Here is a 23001-nt window from a genome sequence, read left to right on the forward strand (position 1 = left end):
TTACATGAGAACATTTTCCCTGGTGTCAGGCAACCTGAGTCCGACCAGGCCTCCACAAACGAGCACAGACGAGGCCATGAGGATGGGGATGGCCTTGGTGATGCCGACGAGTGAACCGAAAAACAGATTCCCCAGGACGGCGGCGAGCTTACACAGAGCGTTGCAGAACCCGAAGCCTGTTCCTCTGTGGAGAGAGGGAATCAGGGACAGATAGCAAGTTTAGACAAATATATAAAAATACCTAAAAATTCAACAGAAAAGGAAAGTTGGATTTACTGTTTTTTAAATTCCAATGTTTTTTTTAAATTGTTCAATTTACAGGTTGTTAAAATTTAAATGTTTTATCTGGGAGTGTATGATAAGTCAGCTCACCTCCTGGCAGTAGGGAATGACTCAGTAGTGACCACATCCAGGGAGTTCCAGGCAGAGATGCTCAGGCCGTTGTAAAGGCACAACATGAAAATCATCATGGACTCACTGGTGCCGAACCACAAGAAGAAACAGCTGATGCCCGACAAGACCATGGAACCACCTGATTGACAAACAGACACAAAGAGAGTGAAGGAGCATTTAGTGCATGTGTCATTCATTTGACTAATGTTCAGCTAAATTATTGGAGCTATAATAGAAATTGCCTTCATACTCAGTGATGGATGCTACATCCATAGCATGAATCATTTCAGCATCCTACAGTCAATGTGAAAACCAATTACTCAAGTGCACACACAAACATGAGCCCGGCCCTCGCCCCTCTTTCTTACCTAACATGGACAGACGGCCAATTTTGTCCATGAGAAGGGCTGACACGATGTTGCCGGGCAGAACAGCCAGGGTCCCGAGGAAGTTGATGAAGTAAACCCAGTAGGCGCTGTAGTCGTCATCAAAAGTCATCTGACAGCCTGTCTTGTTGTGTGTGAAGGTGCTGTTGATCACCTCTGTGCCGTCGATCAACTTGGACTCATAGATGTCTGCAACCAAACAGATCACTCGTCTATCATATCTGTAATTTTCGAGCAGATTCTTTCCTTTTTCTACATTACACAACTTCCCCTGATGAATCAGAGAATCTGAAATATTGCATTGAATGAAAGAATCTGAAATCCTTGTGTCTCACCTGTGTTGAAGAAGAAACCATCAATGATAGTACAGTTGCGGAAAAAGGAGCCCACTGATGTCACGTCATCGAAGTAGCAGTTACGAAAAGTAGAGTCAATGAAGGTAATGGACTTCAGCTTCATATTGATGAATCTGAAAATTGACATTAAGATTCTCCCTTTAATATTCTATCATCAAAATAAACAGATACTGTTAACTATATATTATACCTCAGTACAGTAACATCCATATGACTTTAGATCCTGAATCTCCCTCTTTGTCTTCACATTTACAACTTCATAATATATCAGATTTTGCCTCCACTCATCATGCTGGTTAGTTGACCTACCGGTCGTTAATAAAGAGGCCATTTCTGTGTATCTGGTTCTCCAGGGTGAAGTTGAAGGTGAAGTCCTCGATGCGTTCATTGTTGTGGATCTTCACTTTGGAGGCGTAGTCGTCTGCCTGAAGGTGTTTGATGACGTCAGGGAACCAGACTGACAGCCCATAATACCTGCAACCACAATGAGACATTTTCTGATTGTAGATGCTTTCCTCGGTTACCAGACAGACAAAGTACAAAACAAGGACACCTGCCGTTTCTATTTGGTTTTAAAAAGTGTTTTCAAGCTGTTTTTTTTTTCTCTCTTGCTGCTTTTCCTTCCTATCTCTGTGCCAGTATTGATCCACACACTCTGATTGATTTCGAGACCATGCAGCCTCTGCACAGCAGAGAGATCAACATGACAGAACTGTAATATGGTTGCGAGTCCAGCTGCCTGGTGCTATTATCTGACCCGAGAAATTAGACTTGTCTGGTTTTTTCCTTGACACAAATTACATCAGAAAGGAGCTCACCCAAATGACAGTGTGAACCACACCGTGGCAAGACGCATCATGTTATCTCGCATTGGGTAGTTGAAGCACTTCATCAGGTTATGATAGATCTAGAGACAGACAAGAGACTTATTACATGTCATGTGATCACAAGACAAATGCTGGGGTTGGGGGGAGGACAGGAACGTGTTTCATAAAGAAAATAAATTGCTTCTATAAAAGTGAACAAAAATAGAAATAGTTACCCCCTGTGTTTCAGACTTTATCCGAAAGAAAAACTTGGATACTGGGTTGCCAGACTCGGATTGCATTTCAACAAGTTCATCCAACTGTTTGGGGATCTTGATCCTGTTTACCTGTAAAATGAATCATGACAAACAGTATAACTAGACATAGTAAAGATTAGATAAGATAAGATAGGCTTTATAAATCCCAAAGTAAGTAAAGTAACACAATATACAAAAAGGTACAGTCGAATAAATAAGTGAAAATGAAAATATAAAGTGCATACAGAGTAAATAGAGAACCAATGCCTAATAGAAATAATAAAGTAATCACAATATTTGGCGACAGATCTAGGATTTAAGGAAGGGGCCAAAAAGGGGCCAGAAATTACATCGAGGGGCAACATCAATGTCCAACATCCAGACACAGTTCCTGATTCAGTAAGGGGCACATTTAAGTCATTCATGGTTTACTGTTAGCTCTTTAGCTTTGAGCAAATATTTTTTTGTTAGTGTTGTTCATAATTGACAAAAAATGTTTTGAAAGAAAAGACTTCAGGGGCCAATCAGATCTTAGCTGGGGCCAGTGCCCCACTTGTCCCGCCCCTGTTCCTGCTCCTGACTATATTAGGAAAATCAGGGCAGTCTACATTCGGGTAAAGTTAATGTTGTATCATAACTGCGACAATGTGTATCATGGTTTTTCACTAATTTCTGTGTGATCATCTCCAGAGTGAAAGCATCACAATATAATATAACAGTAATGAAAGTCAAATCAGAATCAGACAAGTGAATATAAACAGTGTGTACTACAGTAAATGATCAATTCAAGAAACGTGTTGACTAAGAGGCTTTCCCAAAAGTGCAGCTCACGCAGCACATAAGCCTGAATGACACAAAACAGCTTTCAGAAGCTTCATAATTCAGATACGATCCCGCACAGTGAAAGCGTAAAAAAAACCTGTCCCAGTGGTGGCAGAACATAAGCCTCTTTGCTTCCTTAAGCATCAAGGAAACCCGGCAGAGGCGGCGGCGCTGCAGAAGCAAACACTCACGGTGAAGACTTTCTCCGGCTGCCCACGCGCTCTCATGTTGGTGTCGTGGATCTGTTTGAGGATCATCCAGGCTTCATCGTGCTTCCCCACCTGTCAGGAGGGAAGGCGAGGGAGAGGAAGAGAAAGAGAGAGGAGGAGATAAAGCATGGGTGCGGCACACAAACATAGACTCTTTGATTTCTCCAAGATGGGCCAAAATGATGAGAGTCACGACAACAGTGACTCACTTTACTTCAAAGACTAATTATCCAGCAGCAGAAAACCTGCTGTCACAGATCTCAGCTTCTATTCTGTGGCTAAATGTCTATAAGCCCTGGATTCAGATGACTCACTGAGGTTTGGTCTCATCACTGTGAAAATGTCCAAATGCTCTTATATTTGCTGGATGTATTTTTCTAGAGATGGTGTGTGACACAGTACTGTGGTGTGTGGAAATGCTAGAGATACGGATTCAGAAGAAGTGTAAAAGCTGTAAAACTGTGTCATTCTGTTTACCTCGAGGTAGAATCTGGGGCTTTCAGGCATGAAGGTAAGAGCCACCACGGCACACACACAGGGGAGAGCGCAGACGACCACAAACACCCTCCAACTGTGAAACTGGTACGCTGAGCCCATACTGAAGCTCCAACCTGTTATGGGTGAAACAAACAGTGACCGTGAGAATCAGATAAGGACAGATGACAAGGCAGAATAGGAAGTGCTCTTGAAGTACTTGAAGTTAACATGACAAACACTACATCTTCTTGCGAGTACAATCCTGAATGTGTCTAGTGAAGTGAATAAACTAAACCTGGTATAGTTAAGATCATTTATATGTGACCAATACAGCAGAGACGGAATCTGACATGCAACAAGGCCATTGCAGTTGTCTGACAAAATAAAGCTGTTCATCATATTGCCCTACATAGAGAGTAATAAAGACAACATAAAGCAAACACTAGAAGAATTATAATGACTGTAACAACAGTTCTCACCATAATATAAGTGTGATGAACTTGTAGTTGCGTATTAACACTCCCAGCATATACAGACACAATAGCTAGTTGTTTCCGAGTCGTATTTCTTGCTGCTGAACAAATGTTGAGTCCAATATTCACTCTCTATGTAACATTGATTTTGTCTCCACCACCTACTGAGGAAGGAAGGTTCTCTGCCCAGAGTAGCCTGTTCACCAGCTAGTCTCTAACTGCTGCTGGTAGAAAGTGAGAGTGAACCAACTCAGTACATCTAACAACAATGGAACCAGAACAATGAGTTACAATATGCTATAAAGCTCCATGTAGAGCTGAGTAAGAGCTGCACAGTGTGATGGTAATAATGATGATAGGGATTTTCATTGGATTTGTCGTCTTCAGTGACTCGTCAAAAATAGTGGTTTCTTGTTATTTCTTTTAAAAGCTGCTTTGACATAACTGCTGACAGAGTCCCACAATGTTCTCTGCTGATAGCCACTGTTTTTAACAAACCAAAACAATGGCTTCAAGAGGATTAAAACTGTGATATACTCTGTGGCTTTGTGACTGCAGGCAACATGTCAAATTTTGTTATCTGATCATGTCAAAAATATGAATAAGTGCAGCTTAAATGAAAAAGGACTACTGTTGTGGCCACTGACAAGACAAAATATTGGATATAATCATAGCACGATGAATATATCGCTTCTGTCTGAATGCAACTCTGCACCAATGTGAAAACTTTTATTTTAGAGAATAAACAACTCAGAAAAAAACGTTTTCATTGTCTGTAAAAAAATATATATATATATTTGGTTGTATTTGTGTTAAGTCTTTTTAATTTTAAAGTTTGAAAACCTAATCCACAAATGTATTTCTTTGCCAAAAACGTTTGATAATGACTTCTTAGGAATCATATATATCGACTGATATTTTGGTATCTGAAATTATTCATTCCCTGATATAAGGAATCTCATAATAATCTCAAAGTTTTTGTTGAGCTCACAAATAATACGAATGAACATTTAACATACTATGGCACTCCCTTTTTTTTAAAGCCAGAAATGTTTGTATTATTCATTTATAAATATACTCTCAGTAGTCAATTATAAATAAATATGATACTTAATAAGCCTTGAAATTAGGCTTTTAGGAAGCAGTGCCAGTGACTAATCTTAGATGTTGAGTATAATGTATTATAGTGGAGTATCCTCATCACTGGGCGACTTGATCTGAGAAGCCAATTCTAAATGTTGTCTTTGAATCTCACTCTGCAAACACAAAGGATCTGCAAATAAAAGAGATGGCATCTAAACAGGAGCACTGCACGACCGCAGCCTTTTTTATACAGAGACTGTGGCTCCGGCAGAGCGATGTGTTAGCTCTGAGATGAATGGCTCTCCGGGGGAAGCTGAGAGAGGTGCAAAGGGACAGGTTAATTGAATGTGTAGGAAAGGAATTGAGTGTTTGCTGCTAAGTTAAATCTTGTTGCACCTGATCTCAGCCCACAGGCAGTCTCCAAGACTCATTAATCATTGTAGCATACCCACACACACACACATACAGACACATATACCCACGCGTACCCACACAGAAAACCTCACGGTGACAGAGAAAAAAAGCAAAGAAATTAATAACATGAATTACCATATGCAGATGACACTGACACCACTAACATAATTCTATAATGCCACATTCCCACCCACACAAGCAAAAACAAACACATAAACATTCGTACTCAACAGGGCACATTTTCCTTTTCCTTTTGAAAAATTTCAGTTAATTCTAAAACCCTTTCTAAACCATTCGGAGAAGAAAAGACAGACTATTGCAAGAAAGCATCCCACAATCTGAAATGCAATTTTTTTTGCATTCTAAACCGAACAGAGATGTTTCCTCATAGACCTTAAAAGGCACTGGATATGACATTCAATTAAAAGTAAGGATTCAAGTATGCAGATGTATGTGTTGTTTCTCCAAATATTGAATTGTTTAATGCATTGCTTTTTTCTGCAAAAGTTTATTACGTAAAAGATACAGAGAGAAATACATGTGATGTAACTAAAGTGAGGCTTAAGTGAAGCCAGGACCAGCCAGGGTGGAACTACAAATGTACACTACAGAATATTGTATATGTAGATTTGTATTTTTGCTGGTATTTTTCCAAATTTTTGGGGAGGAAGCACAGAAAAAGGGTTGCCGTGACAGTCGTGACCTCCCACGTCTCTCAACAGATCGTGCCTGGTGGAGATGCCGTTCCAGAGGGAATTACACCATTATTCATCAACAGGCGTGGGAGAGGAGTCAGAGGGTGGGGAGGGGGTTAACACTAATGTTTATGCCAAAAAAACAAAACACTGCTTGGAATTAATCTCCCAGCATATTAAAATCCGGCTTTGATAGCAATACATATCAACTATAAAATATGTATTTACAAAGGAGTGTGGGCGTCCGTTCTAAGTGGTGGATGCAGCTAAAAACAGAGCAGAGAGATTGAAATGGAAAAAATAAAACAGCAAAAGGAAATTATGTATTTTGTATTTACTGTATATCTACTAGAAGTGCAATATTTGATGTAGCCTATAGAACACTATACAATGTGCAACAGAAAATATGTATTGCACAGATTCACAGGTCAGTTTAAAGTAAAGTTTTTTTGCTGAGTAATCTTATATGTGCTGACTCATCTTACGTGTGGGACAATTTACATGATACGTGAGTCAGTGATTGGGTGTCACTCTCGTCTTTTGTTCTTTTGTTTTGTGCTTTGTTTGGCTCCAGGAGTTATGGCTTTAATAGATGACAGACTCGCCTGTCTGTACCCCTGCTTTCTCCGAAGCTGAGTCTGAGTGTTTATTTCCTGTGTGTGTGTGTGTGTGTGTGTGTGTGTGTGTGTGCGTGTGCGTGTGTGTGTGTGTGTGTGTGTGTTTGTGTGTGTGTTTGTGTGTGCGCGTCTGGAGTGACTCAGGGAGAGAGAAATAAAGAAAGTAAGGGACAGAGTGAGACAGAGTAACAGAGAGAGAAAAGGGAAGGAGTTGTTCAGCAATGATTGCCTTTTCTACGGATATGTAGTGCGGCCTCGTGCCCCTCAGGGTTAGTGTTTCGCCCATGCCATTGGAAATCTCATTACAAGGATTATGTACATAATTGACTAACAATTGAAGTTTATGGTTGACTGAGTCAGCAGTGCTACACTTCACCCAGGCCGAGAGACTGTACAGAGATAGATAATTAGTGGTTTACATTTCAGAAGGCCTAAGTGACAATCTACAATGCCTTTTAAATATAATACAAGTTGAGAATTGGATGAGACGATGAAGCAGAGCCCACTGGGGATGATTCATCTTTAATCTGTACATCTGAGAAGTGTCTAATGATGTTACTCTTAGTGGTAGGTTTGCCTGGCAGCGAGTAAACCCCTGCAGCACTCCCGTCAGTGTGATGAGGTTCTGTGCCAGGCAGACCTCCTCCAGGTCTCCAGCTGTGAGCCTGGCAGGGGGGCTTCTGGGAAACATTAGGAGTCAGCGAGTGGAGGAGATAAATGAGACCTCTAATGGTGTATTAAACACCCGTGCCGAGGAACGCGTGTGTCAACCCATCGCTGACACCAGTAAGTTTTGGTTCAAAGGCGTGAAGGTATCTAGGCGAGAGGCATTTTTTTGCCCGTCTTAGTGCCGTTGGCCGAACTCACTGCAGCACAAACATAGAAACCACTGGTGAGCACTGGAGTGTTTATGCAAGACACGTCGTTCCCTCCTCAGAGAGAGGGAGGCAAGAGTGGTAGTGAGTGTCAGAGGGAATAAGAGCAAAGTAAGGCCACTAGTACGATATCAGCTGATCTGACAGCAGCGTTTCTTCATGAAGACTCACTCTGCTTTCACCAGTGTGCTTCTGTATCTGTACTTCCATGACGGACGATAGAAGGCTCTGCATCCATGTGTGCATGTGTGCAAGCGTCACTTTAACTAACATGCAAGTCTTTTATTGAAAAACTATGCAATTGTTGTCACCGTGGGTTCTTAGGTGCCTCTGTGCATGTGTGTGTGTTTTAACTCGAATGACCTCTTATGGTGTCAGATGTTATTGCCTTCAATTTCCCTTGAAGAAGACCTGGATGTGCACTGTAGCCCAGTGAAACATCATCCATGCCACTTACACACACACACACACACACACACCCACACACACACACACACACACACACTGTCTCTCTCTCACTGACGTCACAGGTTGGCTAAAGCAATGGTCTGGCCATAAATCACCTCTAGCTGTAGCTTTGTCCCATTAGAGCAAGGAGAAAAACCTAATTATGCTTGATCAAGAAGAACACTCTGCAGAGACACAGAGAATGGAGAGAGGGGAGAGGTAATAAAAGGAAGGACAGAGGTAGAAAGAAGGGGAGAGTACAGAACAGGAGGAGAGGGGAGGCAGTAAAAGGGAGGGACCGCAGGACAGCAGAAAAAAGCAGGGAGAATGAGGAGAAGAGGAGGAGAGGAGGAGAGCTCCATTCGCTTCCTTTTGTTTCCTTTTATGATGAGTCCAGCTGATATCTGACGCAGTGCTGTCATAATTCACAGCTCTCACCATTTCAGCTTGCGTCTGCTCTGTGGTATCCATGCATACGGTAATCTCTTAACCTCTGCCTCTCCCTGCCTGCAGCCACTCAAAGATATTAAGTGATTGATTCTCGTGGAAGAGAAGACTGGCTCTAGAACCCAGGGACACAGGGAGGCCTTACAGATTTTTAAAGGGCAGCCAGGAGCTCAGCATACAGTCACATCACGTCTGTTCTCTTACACTTGTCCTGTTAGAGCTTCTATGAGATCAAACTTTATTTGATGACTGTGATTTCTCCCATTCTAGGTGCACGCTGTGATAATTTGTGGGGAACTCACCGTAGTGTGGTATGATGGCCCAGGCCATAGCAGATGCATAGATCTCTCCAATCATCCAGAACATACACAGCCAGCTGAGGTGCTCTCCTCTTTTCTCCCTGGACAACACCTCTGCAAAGAAGGAGAAGACGATCGGCACGGCACCTCCTATCCTGCAAGAACCACGGAGAATGGGACAGTGACGGGGGGTAAGGCAGCTAGAACCAAAAACAGGGGAGGAAATTAACCTTATGTTTTACATTTTTCACATACAGTGGGTTTAGCAAATTTCTTTCACATGCTTTGCCTTGATCCCTAATTATGTGGTTCAAGCACTGTCTAATGGACATTGTTAGCTTTTTCACATTTTGCATCTTTGCTATGACGGCTCATTGTTACAAGGGAGATATATAAGCACACTTATCCCCAAAAGGTAATACAAAAAAAAAGGTCCTCATGACTCAGTGGCATACGTTGCATTGGCAGGTTGAAATAGCCTTTTCAATTAGTCTGAATGTCTCTGGGGACAATGATGCAGATTCAATTACCAAATTAGCTCTTAGAGGAACAGCTACACTCACAAAGAAGAGGACACAATAAATCACCTTCTGTACTATGTTGCAAGGGGATGAAAACACCATCTGATTGGAGGTTCGTTTAAGAGATTCTAACATTGTCTGAATGAAAATGAAAATTTTCTTCCAAACATCGTAGGCAGTGTTAGTTTTTGTTAAGATGGAGAGAAACCTTGACAGACGGGCGTAGAGAAAACCCCTGATGATAAAACTGTCAAAATCAACAGGGAAGTGAGAGAGAAAGCTTTACATAGTCATTAAAGAAAACTGCTCTCAGTTTTTCTCAACTTCAAAATGATTCAGTTAAAATCAACAAAGGGAAAAATAATTAGGGGAGACAGAGCAATGCAAAAGGAAACATTCTTCCTGGTTTGGCACTGGCGCACGCTTTGTTTTCCGACATGTTTTCAGAGAGTGTGACCGTCCCGCTGACCGTCCTCGCCGGCCCCAGAGTGACCTCCACTACATCAAGACTTACCCGAAGCCTGCGACGAGACGGCAAAGGAGGAACACGCCGTATCCCTGGACAAAAGACGACAGGAAGGCGAAGAAGCCGTTTGTGGACATGCAAATGAGGAGAATCTGTCTGCGGCCAACTTTGTCAGACATCCCTCCCCAGAAGAGCGCGCCAACCATCATCCCCAAGTATACAACACTGCCTGGGGAGAAAAGGAGAAGAGAGGGGCTGGGATTTTTATTTGCCTTAATATACAGTGCATGCTTCTGTATCTAGAACTACAGTTTGGGAGTTTATAAAGATGATTTTGGTGCCAGTGTTCGCTCAGTATTTTTCTTTTATTTGTAAGAAAAAACATTTTCCACTTAGAATTTGCTGGATTAGCTTCACACACCTATACAACATCTTTAGGAACAGAATTAGCATTATTAAATTGTGAGAGAGTCTGATTCGAACATCAAGGAAGGTGGTAAAGGCAGATGCAGCAGATGTCTTGTTTTCTCAGAGGTGAACATTTCATTCACAGTAAAAATCTAAGTAATAAAACTCAGGACAACGACACAATTAATTTAATAAAACACATGCTTCTGCAGCACAGCTTCACTTATCCTTGTGCAGTAACAGAATCCAGCTTCTTAGGTTGTTCAATACACACCTACACTGCTTTAGCCAGAGCCATAACAAAGCAGGTGGAGCTTTACAGAACACACGTAAAATCAACTAACAATCTTGTACAAATCATGAAGTTAATTTACATTTGTGGATGGCTGTATATGAATAATCTGAACACATTTTGATTCCCTTAGTAAACCAAATAAACGTTCCTATTTAAAGTGAAACCCCTACTCTTGGTTTGGCCCAGTGATGTCAGCCATGACCTCACCAACACCTTTAAAGTCAGGAAGTGCTGGGCAGCCTCCTCTTTAACAGCAAGGATCTGAACAAAGGGACAAACAAATTAAATCTACGACATAACAAAGGTAACTTACGCTAACCTTTACCCACTTGTGTGCTCTGATGTAATTTATCGCTAACACTAACAAACTTGGGATAGTAAGTGAAGCAATGATACAACAGCAACAGTAAATAATAGTGAGACAAACGCATGAAGAAAATTGGTGTAATGTGTAAGATACAATGCACAAGTGGAGAGTAAAGGACAGTTCTCACTTAATCATGTAATTATTAGTAATTTAGACAGAAAATTCCGGAAAATATCTCAGCCTAAGTAGTCGAAGCCACCAGAACACTGACTCACAGCTAAGAGGAGAAACGGTGTCCTCTAAATGTGCCTCTGCTGACAAATGGTGAAGTGTCAATTTAAAATATGGAGCAACATTAAGATTGTGCCTCCATTATTGCTGAATGTTCACCACTGTGAATGACTGACTCCTTATGGAAAGTTTAATTTATAGAGGATCATGCTGTTTTGAAAAGAAGGACAAATGGATAAAAAATAGCTGCCAGATACACACACACAAACACACACACACATCTATCAAGTAACACATCAGACCTATACTTTCAAATTTGATTATGACAGGAAGAGATTGCTACATATACAGTTTCCAAATGGAATCTGCTGCCGCTCCCACTGGATCCTTAAACCTGTGGCACAGACTGATGAGAATGAACCTGATACTGTGTAAAAGCACTCGGCCGCGGTAACACACACCAACATTGAGTAAATACAGTGTGTAATGAACTGAAAACAGCGTGTGATCATTGAGGAGATAAATGTGACCAGTACTGCTGGGTGACTTTACTAAATGGTCCTTGGCTCTTATAATCCATCTCATCACAAATCGAATCAATGCAGCAGCAAAACAGCATCGATTTCTCTCTCTGATCATCATAATTCTGCTCTTGAGCGAGAGAAGCCCATTGTTGTTGCTTTAGCCGACATTGTTTCTGGTATTTTGTGGTTAGCAGCAATTTCTGTTTTTGAGTTTTCCCTCCTGATTAAAGTGTGGATTAATTTAGTAACGGTGAGGTTTTGTCTCAATCCACATCCTTACCATACACTGTGTGTAAAGATGGACGACATGATTTCCCCCCAAAAGTGAAGCAATAGCATCTCTATCGCTCCCCAGTGGCTGGCTGCAGTATAGATTATAGACCATGCCTCCTTCATGTTAGTGGATGGGACAGGGACCATACTCAAAAGTACAGGTTAAATATTATTTTTATACAGAAGGAAAATAAGTTTCTGTAATCAGAGGTAGCTCTTATCCAATCTCTGAGGTAATTGGCTAACGTCTGATGATGAATTATCCTGTGTTTTGGGGCTTCTCGTGTAGACAGTGCATATCCAGCCAAGTCTTCTGTCAGACAAGCAAAACAAAACAAAAACAGTGATACCTTTTGTAGGTTCCTTATTTCCATACGACATTTTGGCTTATATCTATGTGTATATGAATGTTGTTAAATCCAAAACCTAATAGCCGATGCATTTCAGTCAATGTGTTCCATTTCTTTTGCTCTCCATAGACTCATTATTTGTGGGCATCCAAAGACTGCTTAAACGTGGACAGGTTTTGTTTATTCACATGAAGAATCTGTTTATAGAGATCAGTTCTCATCACAGTGCTGCATGTCCCAAGTGACTAAGTTTCTAATAAGCTTAGTTATTTGATGCTATAAAAACAGGGAGAAGCATCACGATAGCTGAGACCTACTCATGATGGGTCAAGAGTGTTTGTCGGCAGATGCAAGATTGCGACGTAAGTATCCTGTATATTTTGGCTTAATTTCTGGATAGTCGGAGGAAGTGGAGATGCGCCGGCATCTATATATAGAGTTCATGATCCAGATCAGATCCAAACGCAAACACATAAACACAGGTATTTTCATTTATTTGAAAATTTTAAGTCCACACAAAAGGAAGAAACTTTAAATGTTGCCATCTCGTCCTAAATGGACAGCATGACTCGCCGAAGGGACACTTTGTTCATCCCATTACAATAATCTCAATAGCAAGATGCATTTCCTCTCTGTAATGCAGTCTGCAGTCAGGTCTCTCTCCTCTGCTGTGAACTGATATGTGTTTGACTCTCTCGCTTCAGGGGTCAAAAACACAGCTATCCGTCACATTTGTCAGCCATCTCGATCCTCCCTGAAGGTGCCATAAATTCAACTCTAAATGAAACGGGAGACTTCACTCCAAACAGTTCATATTTGCTTCAATGAGGGGAGGCTAAAGATCCAGTGCACAAGCAAACACCCACTGGCCTCCCATTTAAATGTCATTCTTCCAAACAACCAAGGGGTCTTTTCATTTTATTTTTACACTTCCCATTAAAACAATACATTTCTTTTTTTTCTTTTTGGTTTTTGGGTTTTAGAGACATTTGCACAAAGAGGCAAAGAAAGAACATCCGGTCACCGCTACTTAAATGCCATTAAAAATAAAGGCATAAAACTGTTGACTAATGAGCACGTCGCTCACAGGAGACTCCATTACGTAATGAATTCATTGACGTTCTGTCCGACTTGCTGTATTGTATCTCAGAGCATGATGTCAGCAGTGCCCAAACCAGGAAATAAATAACTTTAGCTCGAAAATAGCACAGATATCCCAGAACATGATGACGCCTCATCGCGAAAAAACCTGAAAGTTGCTTCTGGGGGAATTAACCTGTGAAAATTACGGCTCATATTTTCACCAGAAAATCGTCTCCTTTGGCTCCAATTTCTTTCTGAATCACACTCTGTGACTCAGTGTGACTTGAGACAGATACAGTCACCCACACTACAGTGTTGCGATTAAAACCAAGCAGTTGATTTTACTCCAAAGTAAAACAACATGTTTATAAAGGTAACACACACTCCATTGATGATAACTATAGAGGTTTATGATCCACTCTATTTCAACAGTATAACACTGTTTATCACCCATGAAATGTTTTATTATACTGACGCTGAGGCTACGGTCAATTTGTCAATACTGAACCGGTGGTAATGATCAGGCTGTACCACAGGAGCATTTTAACAAATGAAACCCCTTCTCTGGGTTCTATCACCTACTACTGCCCCACCATTGATTTAGTAGAGCTATAAATGTGGCTCCTTTGTCAAAGGAAGATGGATAGAATCAATATACTCCAATTCAAGACTGAAATTTTCCTCTGAAACTGTGGAAAGCGTGAAAATCTAAAGTTTTGATTTCCTACAGTGCAGACATGTATTCCGACATGTTAGAGGTAAATATCCTTGAATGGATGCCAGCTGGTGCCAACGTCTCAGCGCAAGAGTGTAAAATGCAGCTGAATTCTGACTCGATGACCCGTGGAGACGCTGAGCACCATCAGAAATGACAGTGTGTCAGGAGACCTCTCAGGCAGACGCAAAAGGTTTCGCCCCTTGACACTCAGTTTGAGATGTCAAAACACATCTCTCTACGAGTGGTAAATATTCAGCAGGAATCACACTGAAGAAAAGACAAGGTGTTGTTCTTTCAGGATAAGATATGGAGCATAAGAGCTACGAAAACACACACACACACACACACACACACACACACACTATGACTTCAGAGACTGTACAGTAACCTACATTGAATTCCTGGAGACTTACTCCTTACCTCACCATAACCCTTAACCTAACCTTAAAGTACCCTAAATGTAAACCTACACCTAAGCTTAATGTAAACCTAAACTTAACCTAGCCTAACATGTCTTCACCGTAAAATTTCACAATTAACATTACTTATTTTTTGTCCCCATAAGCTCCCCAAGACAGTAAACACACATTCCATTTAATTTATAAATTGGAATATCGCACATATGTTTAATCTCTTCTGGTGAGGCTAAACTGAGGAACTACAGATAAAGCAGGGAAGATGAAAAAAAAAAATTCAAATGAATACGAGAGCAAGCACAGATGCAGGCAGATGAAATATGTGCGCGGCAGAAGAAAGAGCACAAGCAACAAAGAAGGGAGGGGGTTGACAAAAGAGAGAAAAAAGGGTTATGAGGGAGGAGAGTTCAGTAATTGCTGGATCGGGTGAGAGAAACAGAGTGAAGAGGGGGAGGAGAGGGGAAGGCCCTGGTGCAGTGTTTTCTGTCCTGTCACATGTGGAGCCCCCCCCCCCACCCCCGAGAGCCGTCGGAGCGCTGAGCTGCATCACGACCTCTTCTCTGATTTCATGCTCTTTGCTCTCCGCGGTGCAAACGGTCTCAGCATCGCCCAAAACACCCGTCATGTTTTATTCATAATGATGATACTATCATACAACTGTGCACCTGGTGCGCACTACATCAACACTGTGGTAGCTCTTTGAAAGTGTTCCTCTCCCCTCTCTCTCTCTCTCTCTGTTTCGGTCAGTCTCTACTTATTTTATCTCCATCTCCCTCTCACCTCTCCACAGCTTTTTGTTGCCACCCTTTACCTCCCTTCCTCTCTCTCTCTCGCAGCGTGTGCCCTCTCCTATCGTTTTTCCAATTTCTTGGCTCACTTCTCATTTTCCCCTCCTCCACTGTGCGTCCCTCTCATTTATTTTTGCCTTAGTTTCCTCTGTGCTCCACTGGCATCAGCTCCTTTACACTGAGCAGCGTGTAATCACATTTGTACTACATGGTGTCAGTTTGATCGGATTCATGCCTCTGTCTTCTGCCACCTCCGCAGAAAAACAGATTGAAGCTTTTTGTCATATTTAAGTCACATCAGTGGGGGCAGGATTTCAATGAAGTCTATATGGAAGTAACTCATTGTGGGGCTTAGAGTGCAGGGGTTTAAAATGACTCCCTCAGCACCAGTAATGATCCAACCTTCATTTCATTAAAGACTATTAATAATTCACATGAAATACAGCGATGCCATGAACCTCCGATAAGAGCGAGCTGTTAGACATGGTTTACTTGTGGCTGATATTGCTGGTGGCAGCAGGTTTGGTCCATATGCTGAAATGCATCACACACACACACACCCTTCCTCTCCCACGCTAGCTGCAATACTCAAGTAGCGTAATCTCCGTAGTGACGTTGCGAGCTTACTGCAGTTTAGCCATGCTCAGCTGCCCCTGGACCACCCAGTCCCGCAAAGCCTGCCAGCTGGCTCACTCAGACAGAGGGGGAAAGATGGAGAAAGAAATGCATAGAGATGGAAAATGCAGCCAAACTGAGAAAATAGAGATCAGACGACAGTAGGGAAGAGGATAGAAAGAGGAAGTTAGAGTGGTAACAAGAAAGGAAGGAGCAACAGTAGGGAAGGAGAGGTGGCTGTTTAAGGAAAACAGGTTCTGAGAGGGATGTGAGAGGCGGCTGAGCAGGGGAGAGACACACTCAAGAGAACAAATAAGTAATGATAGGGGCGATGCACTCCCTTTGTCTGCTGTATCTGAGATGATAGCTGAGCCTCTCCCGCACATTGTAGTTGCACTGAATACCACCAATCTTCCACCTCTCTGCTGCTGTCCACCAACTCCTCTCTCGCCATTACTCCGCTCTAACTTGTCTTTCCTCCTCCACCTCTCCTCTGAACGTTGCACGTACGGCGTCTCGCCGAGTTTGTTTTCCCTCTCGTGTCCTTCACCCACATTGTCCAATTCCATCTAAAGGACTTACAGTGATTCATCTCCTCCCGCCCAAACTCTCCGTCCTCATGTCTCATTAAAGATTCCTGACAAGATGTGGATACGGCTGGGACCAAATTGAATTCAGTAATCTAATCAGTATTTTACTCATCCATCCTGTTCGGGCCTTTGCGTTTTTCATACTGCATTATCCCATTACGCCCAGCTCAGTCCGCGCAGCCTGCCTCTGTCACTGCCTGTTATATGGTTAATGGAGCTGCACCATGCAACTGTGGTGGGAGAGCAGCTCAGTTGCTATCTGTCTATCTATCATACACAAACACTAAATGGCTATTTAATCCAAATGCTTTCAGACTCTGAAATTTCAAATAGAATGGATAATTTCGCGATTTCAGTGGTTTTAAATGTTTGATATATTTGGAAGTTACCTGTTTCAGGGGGTGCTACTTGTCTCCGCCCAAGCGACAAAAGATTCGAGAGCAATTGCACAGTTTGAGCACAAGCTGAGCCAATCTGAGCACAAGCTGGGGCTTTTGAACGAAAGCAGTAGAAAATCTGATTACTCAATCAACAAATGCTGGGGGGGAAAAACACATCACCAAAGTCCAAAACTTAAATCTCTCTCAAGCACCTGCTCATATGCAGACATCCATGAGATAAATTGTTCTGCATTAATAGCCAAGAAATGTGCTTTGTCTTTTATAATCTATATAGTAGAAGATATTTAAGAAACCAGATTACAACAGAACGTTTACTGTAACCTGGAGGAGTGTAACCTCATCTCCTCTGAAGCATCTCAACTCCTTCTTTGCAGCCAACTAGTAGAGTCACCAGCGCAGTGGTTACAAAGATGTGAGTGAAAATATAATATGTTGCCAAAACTGTCCTCAGATCTCTGCACTGTGCGCTTTGAAGACTTTTCTATATATCCACAATCCAGTAGGAGGATATCTTATGGTGAGGCTGTCACAAATAAAATAATAGCTTCATTGTCCTGCTCAGTTAAATAAAGCTTAAACGATTAAAAAATTTGATCATCCCAATCAAAAACCATTCACTGATTTAATTGGCCACTGTTAATCTCTGCACGTCAAGGCGATAAGATATTACCATGGCACCTGAAAAACATCAGCTCACCACATTCTGTTGGCTGTAGTTAAGTGTAATTAGTGTGGAAAACTCCAAAAGGATAGCAGCAAGGTCGTAGTAATCATGTAGGCTATGCTCAGACATGCACACACACAAACACACACACAAACACACAAACACCAATCATGTTCACCTCAACAGGGAGAAGCCTCTGGGCAATCAGTGGGAGAAAGGAGAGGAGAATGGGGGAGGATGGGAGAAGAAAAGAGGCACATAGAAGAGAGGGTGAGAGGGAGGGACAGGGGGTGAGGAGCGGAGTCACGAACAAGGAGAAGCAGAGCGTAGAGCATGAAAGCCTCCAGGACGTTGCTTGGCTATAAAGAGGAAGAGGAGAGTTAACATGAATAGTTGGAAAGCGACGGAAAAGTGACGATGCACAGCATCTTGTGAGGATTTATCTCTGATTCCACACTGACAAACTATTTTATCAGATATACTCCCAATATGCAATAAACAATATAAGTAAGTTATAATCATCAACTATAGGTAAAATCGAAAATTATGATAATGAATGTGTGTGTGAAGTATTTATTCTACACATTAACCCTCTGAAATCCATTTTTTCAAACTTCCTCTCACTGCCTCCGCCCTCAAACTGGCCCTGTCGTATCAATTTAGCATCGGATGTTGCGGCGCAGTTGATGTATTGTCACGTCTGTCGGTGGCAGTGAGTATGAAAGGTGCCGCGTTCCTGATTTAATGTCCTCGCCACTCGGACACAGACACAGTGAGTCAGGCCCTGCACACACAGCTCTGTGGTGATGGATTACACACCTGCAGCCATGAGGCCTGCTGGGACTCCTGCTCAACACAGAGAGCTCACAGGGAATACTAGCTGCCTGCTTAATCCTGGCACAGAGACCAGTGGACCGAAACCCCTCACACACATGGAGAACAACTATAGGATGAAGTGAGAAACCTAAAGCACAAACACGTGATATTTGTCAGTCAAACAACGCGCCACAGAAAGAAGTACGACCCTCCCTTTCGTCCAAGTGGCAGGCAAATTAAAATCTCGTCTATTTTACATGTTTAAAAAATTAACAATTGAGTATTCTTGCATAATAAAATCCCTTAAATTTGAATGTGGTTGTTTTTAATTATCAAAAACATCACTGTATAGTCCATAGACTAATGAACGACATGACTGCTCCTCTAAAGTGAAGCCAAAAAATCATCCTCCATGTTAGTGGATGGGATGCGGACCCAACTAAAAAGTCAAAGTGCATATCAAATACATTTACTCAAACGATAGTCCATAATTTCTGCTAGTTCTTATCACACTGATGTATGTTCAATGGTTCATGTTTGTTTTGGTTTTATTTACAAATTTGATGCTATTAAAATGGTGTAAAACTTCATATCTCACAGCAGAGACAGATTCGAAATTGGTCAAGCGCATGAATGGGCGGGACCTCAATGCCACGAAACCCACTCCTGATCGCTACTGGCTCCAAAAGATGTCATTGGGTGTAAGATGGCAGCTTTGTATTAAGGAAGTTTGGGCTTCTGGATTTCTGGATAGTTGGAGGAGAGGTGATGTTCTAGGCTTGTATACTATGCACAGTGTGGGATCAATTGCACATTTATATTCAAGAGTGCCCTGACCACCAAAAGCTTGTGTTGTCATTATTAGTGCTGTCACTGCTTAGTTATCCACCGTACCGAAGATAACGTCTTCTGATAAAGTGATTTCTTTAGAGTAACAGGGTGATGAAATTGAAGTGACACTTTTAATCACATGCAGATCATTAATCAATAGTCTCTGGAAGGGATCATCCATCAATTCAATCTGTCTGTACCACAACATTGTTGAACTTGTGAGAAACTAAATCTGTTCAGTAGTGCCCAAAAAATCCAATATACCAATTATGGGTCGAACACTAAAACACTTCACCTTGTATGTTTCTGCATTACCAGCCTGGTAAATACACGATTTTCCCACTCAACATCACCACTTTGAAAAGTAACACTTTCTGTTTTAAATTTGTAGTCTCCAGGCCCAAGCTTACATATCCGTAATGACATCAGTATGATATCATCACATTTATTCCAGCTATATCTATACCCATAGTTTTCATCAGAAAGATGCACCCTATGTTTTTATTAAAAAGAAGAGTATTGTTATTGTAAAAAGGGATGGCTCAAAGCCTTCTGCATTACCTGAAATAAAAAAAATGCATGGATGTGTGTCATACTGCAAGTATTATGTGTGTTGGTGTCTGCAAAGTATGCAGTAATAGGACTCAAATACACACACATACATGAGCAGCCTTACCTAGCCATCCGGAGCTGGAGTTGGGTACACACATGTCTGTCTCTGCACTGGGAAGAACGAAGCCCACCACAAACACCTCCACGCCGTCTGACATGAGCGCCAGCCCGAGTACCAGGAACAGCTGCCACTGGAACCTCCCGTGGCCACACTCCTGGATGATGAGCTCGTACTGTTGGGCCAGCTCCTCCTCATCGGCCTGCCTCTCCTGGTCCAGCTCCTTACGGTCCCTTGTGGCATCCGACTGCAGCTGCCCCAGCGCCACCTGGCCGTCCTTATGCTTACTGTCTCCTGCCGAGGGGATCCCCTGGTACTCGCCCTCGTAGATCTCGTCCTCATCGTCATGGCCCTCTGTGGCATCGCTGGAGCCCTCCTCGTTGTCGTGGTTGCCCTCTCCATCCTGCCGCGGCGGGTTCTTGTAGAAATCCTCATCCTCATCCTCCTCGTCTTGGAATCGGCTGTAGTTGCGGCCGGACGAGTACTCATCGGTTGCACGGTCCACCGCCTTGCCTACTTTCTTTGTCGCATGCCGCTTGGCCTCCTTGACTATGTCCTTGGCCCCCTTAACCAGAGAAGTCCTGTTATTGTAAGTGTCCTCCATTTTGGCTCCGCAGGTAGGTTTTCACAGGGCCTCAATAGATACTCAGGAGAAGAAGAAAAGGGGGAGAGGGGCAAGAGAGGTGGATGTACGCTGACGTGAGAATTGTAGGAATGGCAAGATCGGTGGGTCTGAAGATGCAGCAGGGAAGGAAACTCTTGAGGCTGCAGTCACCACGGGAGATAACCCACAATGGCTGTGGCAATCATTGGCCTGGCTGAAAGAGATGGGGGGGAGGGAGGGTAAGAGAAAGATTAAAAAAAGAGGATGGGGGGAGATGAGAGAGGGAGACGTTCATCAGATAGTGAGTCATGTGTCCTATCCCAAACTTACAGGTGACATCTTATAGACAGCACATACACTCTATAATCATTCACCTGCCATTCTGCATAGGCCTCTTTAATCACTGGGATTGATGTCAGGAAAAAAAGGCTTTGGCTGTGAAGCTTTCAATTTCTATTCAAAATGAACATTCAATTTCCTTGATCTTTATTTCATGAATTAGACGTAGTTTTGAAAGAGATGAGCATTTTCCCACGTATATGCTGAATCTGCTGACTCATGATCAGCTCCGAGGAACAGAAGCTAATAAACAAGGCTCTCCTCAAAATCAATTTGCCCCCAATAAAGAGCTGGTTTATTATAATGGGACTGACGATCCAACCGGAACGGCACTGTCATCTTCAATCCTTGCAAAGCGAGGAGGGATGGAGAAAATGGTCAAGTGTGGCTACGTAGATAAATGCACAAGTGCACACACACACACACACACACACAGAAAGAGAACAGTTCTGAGCATCTACACTCTACTCATAAGTATCTCTATCTCATCCAAATGTTTCATGTGATGTGAGAAATTTTCTCATTTGAATTCACAGTCATGTTGTATCTGTTTAACAATGGTCGTGTCTCTGTGCTGTCACAGATATTACAGGGAATAAACAGACCAGAGAAAGGCCTGTGGAGGCAGCGTGATGATGATGAAAGTAGATCAGAGTTTGAACACTCCCATGATTCACTGTTAGACTAGGGGTCTCCCTCCCATATGCCCTCGCCATGTCAGCAGGGAAGTGCTTCCCTGTCCATGCTATGCTCATGCACGTGTCACACATGTGCATAGCCTGTTCTCTCTGGGGATATCAGTTTGTGTTAAAAACATGCAAATGTGTGACCCACACGTACCCGTTACATGGATGGGGAAGCCCTTTCCCATCTGACAAGGCCAGGACTGGTGAGCGGGAGACCCACAGCCTAACAGTGTGAATGATGGAATATGATTTCATGTGTGTTCAAACTCTGATCTATAGTTCATTATCATCATGTTGACTCCACAGGCCTCACTGTGGCCTGTTTATTCACTGTATTATCTGTGACAGCACAGAGACACAACCATTGCTTAACAAATACAACATTACTGTGACTTCAACTTGGTTAAATGAGAAAGAATCCTCTATTTTATATGAAACATTTGGATAAGATAGATATACTTAGAGGTAGAGTGGAGATGGTCAGAGCTGTTCCGTTTGTGTGTGTTAGTGTGAGTGTGGTCAGAGCTGTCCGGCGCGTGTGTGGTTCCCGTGTGTCTGAGGAGCTGCTCACCACAGCCTCTATAATGAACACTGAAGCCTTGTCAGGAGGACACAAATCACAGGGCCAGCTCCAGCTCCCATAATGCCATTTTACTGGGCAAAATGACACTGCTGATTCAAGGTGACTCCACTAATCTCCTTTGGCTCATTGGATGACTTCTGTAGTTATGAGTGCACTCCTTTATACACCGGCCCATAATTTTTTAATGCCGTCAGTGACACCGGTGGCGCCGCAGACATCCTGCTTTAAGGATGATTCATCGCAACAGCTTTTTAGCAATTTATTTCCTTTGTGCAAAAATCGATCGTTTGCTGGAACAATGTTGAGGTGCAGAGTAAACTCAATGGTCTAACGCCCTGCTAGGGGCATGTCAGAGTTCAGTGTCACTGATCGAATGCAATTCATTATTTGGGGTTCAGGTCTTCTTGGGTAAAGTTTGCTCTTCTTAATTTACACAGAGCAGATGTGACATTTTTACATTTCCAGAGGGAATAATTCATTGATCTTGATGAAAGAAATTGGCATATTAAGGAGTGTGTGAAATTTGGTGCCATTCTAGTTTTACACCGTCTCTACTGCAATTAATTGTATCCTGCATCTTCTTGCTTCACTTCCATCTTGCATCTGTTGTTTCCCATATATTTTTACATTCTTACATTTAAAAATCCTGGAGTATGCCTTTGAAGACTATTAGTTCTATCTCCAAGTTGTCTTCACACAAGCTCTCAAGTCCTGGTCATTTTTTATCATACCCTTCTTCGTGACATTTTGTTCACCTCTCATTTCT

General features: G+C 42.4%; 1 protein-coding gene across 3 annotated transcripts; it reads right to left on the reverse strand.

The window, feature by feature from the left end:
* Nucleotides 1-20627, reverse strand: sv2ca (synaptic vesicle glycoprotein 2Ca). Of its 3 annotated transcripts, XM_061071930.1 has the most exons (13): nt 20030-20627; nt 10092-10272; nt 9034-9211; nt 8046-8052; nt 3707-3840; nt 3212-3301; nt 2178-2288; nt 1954-2042; nt 1445-1609; nt 1115-1248; nt 762-968; nt 373-532; nt 1-184 (listed from the first exon to the last, which is right to left on the reverse strand). In XM_061071930.1, exons 1-13 carry the CDS (start codon nt 20625-20627, stop codon nt 1-3), a joined length of 2238 nt encoding a protein of 745 aa, XP_060927913.1. The 3 variants fall into 3 exon arrangements, with proteins under 3 accessions (XP_060927913.1, XP_060927914.1, XP_060927915.1); XM_061071931.1 differs by lacking the exon at nt 8046-8052 and having other exon boundaries at nt 9060-9211; XM_061071932.1 differs by lacking the exons at nt 762-968; nt 8046-8052 and having other exon boundaries at nt 9060-9211.
* Between the last annotated feature and the right edge of the window lie 2374 nt (nt 20628-23001).

This window comes from Limanda limanda, chromosome 5, assembly GCF_963576545.1.
Source record: "Limanda limanda chromosome 5, fLimLim1.1, whole genome shotgun sequence".
NCBI classification, from domain to species: domain Eukaryota; kingdom Metazoa; phylum Chordata; class Actinopteri; order Pleuronectiformes; family Pleuronectidae; genus Limanda; species Limanda limanda.

Excerpts from the sequence above, each read along its gene's own strand:
- sv2ca (XM_061071930.1), bottom strand. The coding sequence starts at position 20,627 with ATGGAGGACACTTACAATAACAGGACTTCTCTGGTTAAGGGGGCCAAG. Across the intron at positions 10,273-20,029 it reads CTCCAGCTCCGGATGGCTAG|GCAGTGTTGTATACTTGGGG; the intron begins GTAAGGCTGCTC and ends TTTTCTCCCCAG. Across the intron at positions 1,249-1,444 it reads GGCCTCTTTATTAACGACCG|ATTCATCAATATGAAGCTGA; the intron begins GTAGGTCAACTA and ends GTCAATTTTCAG.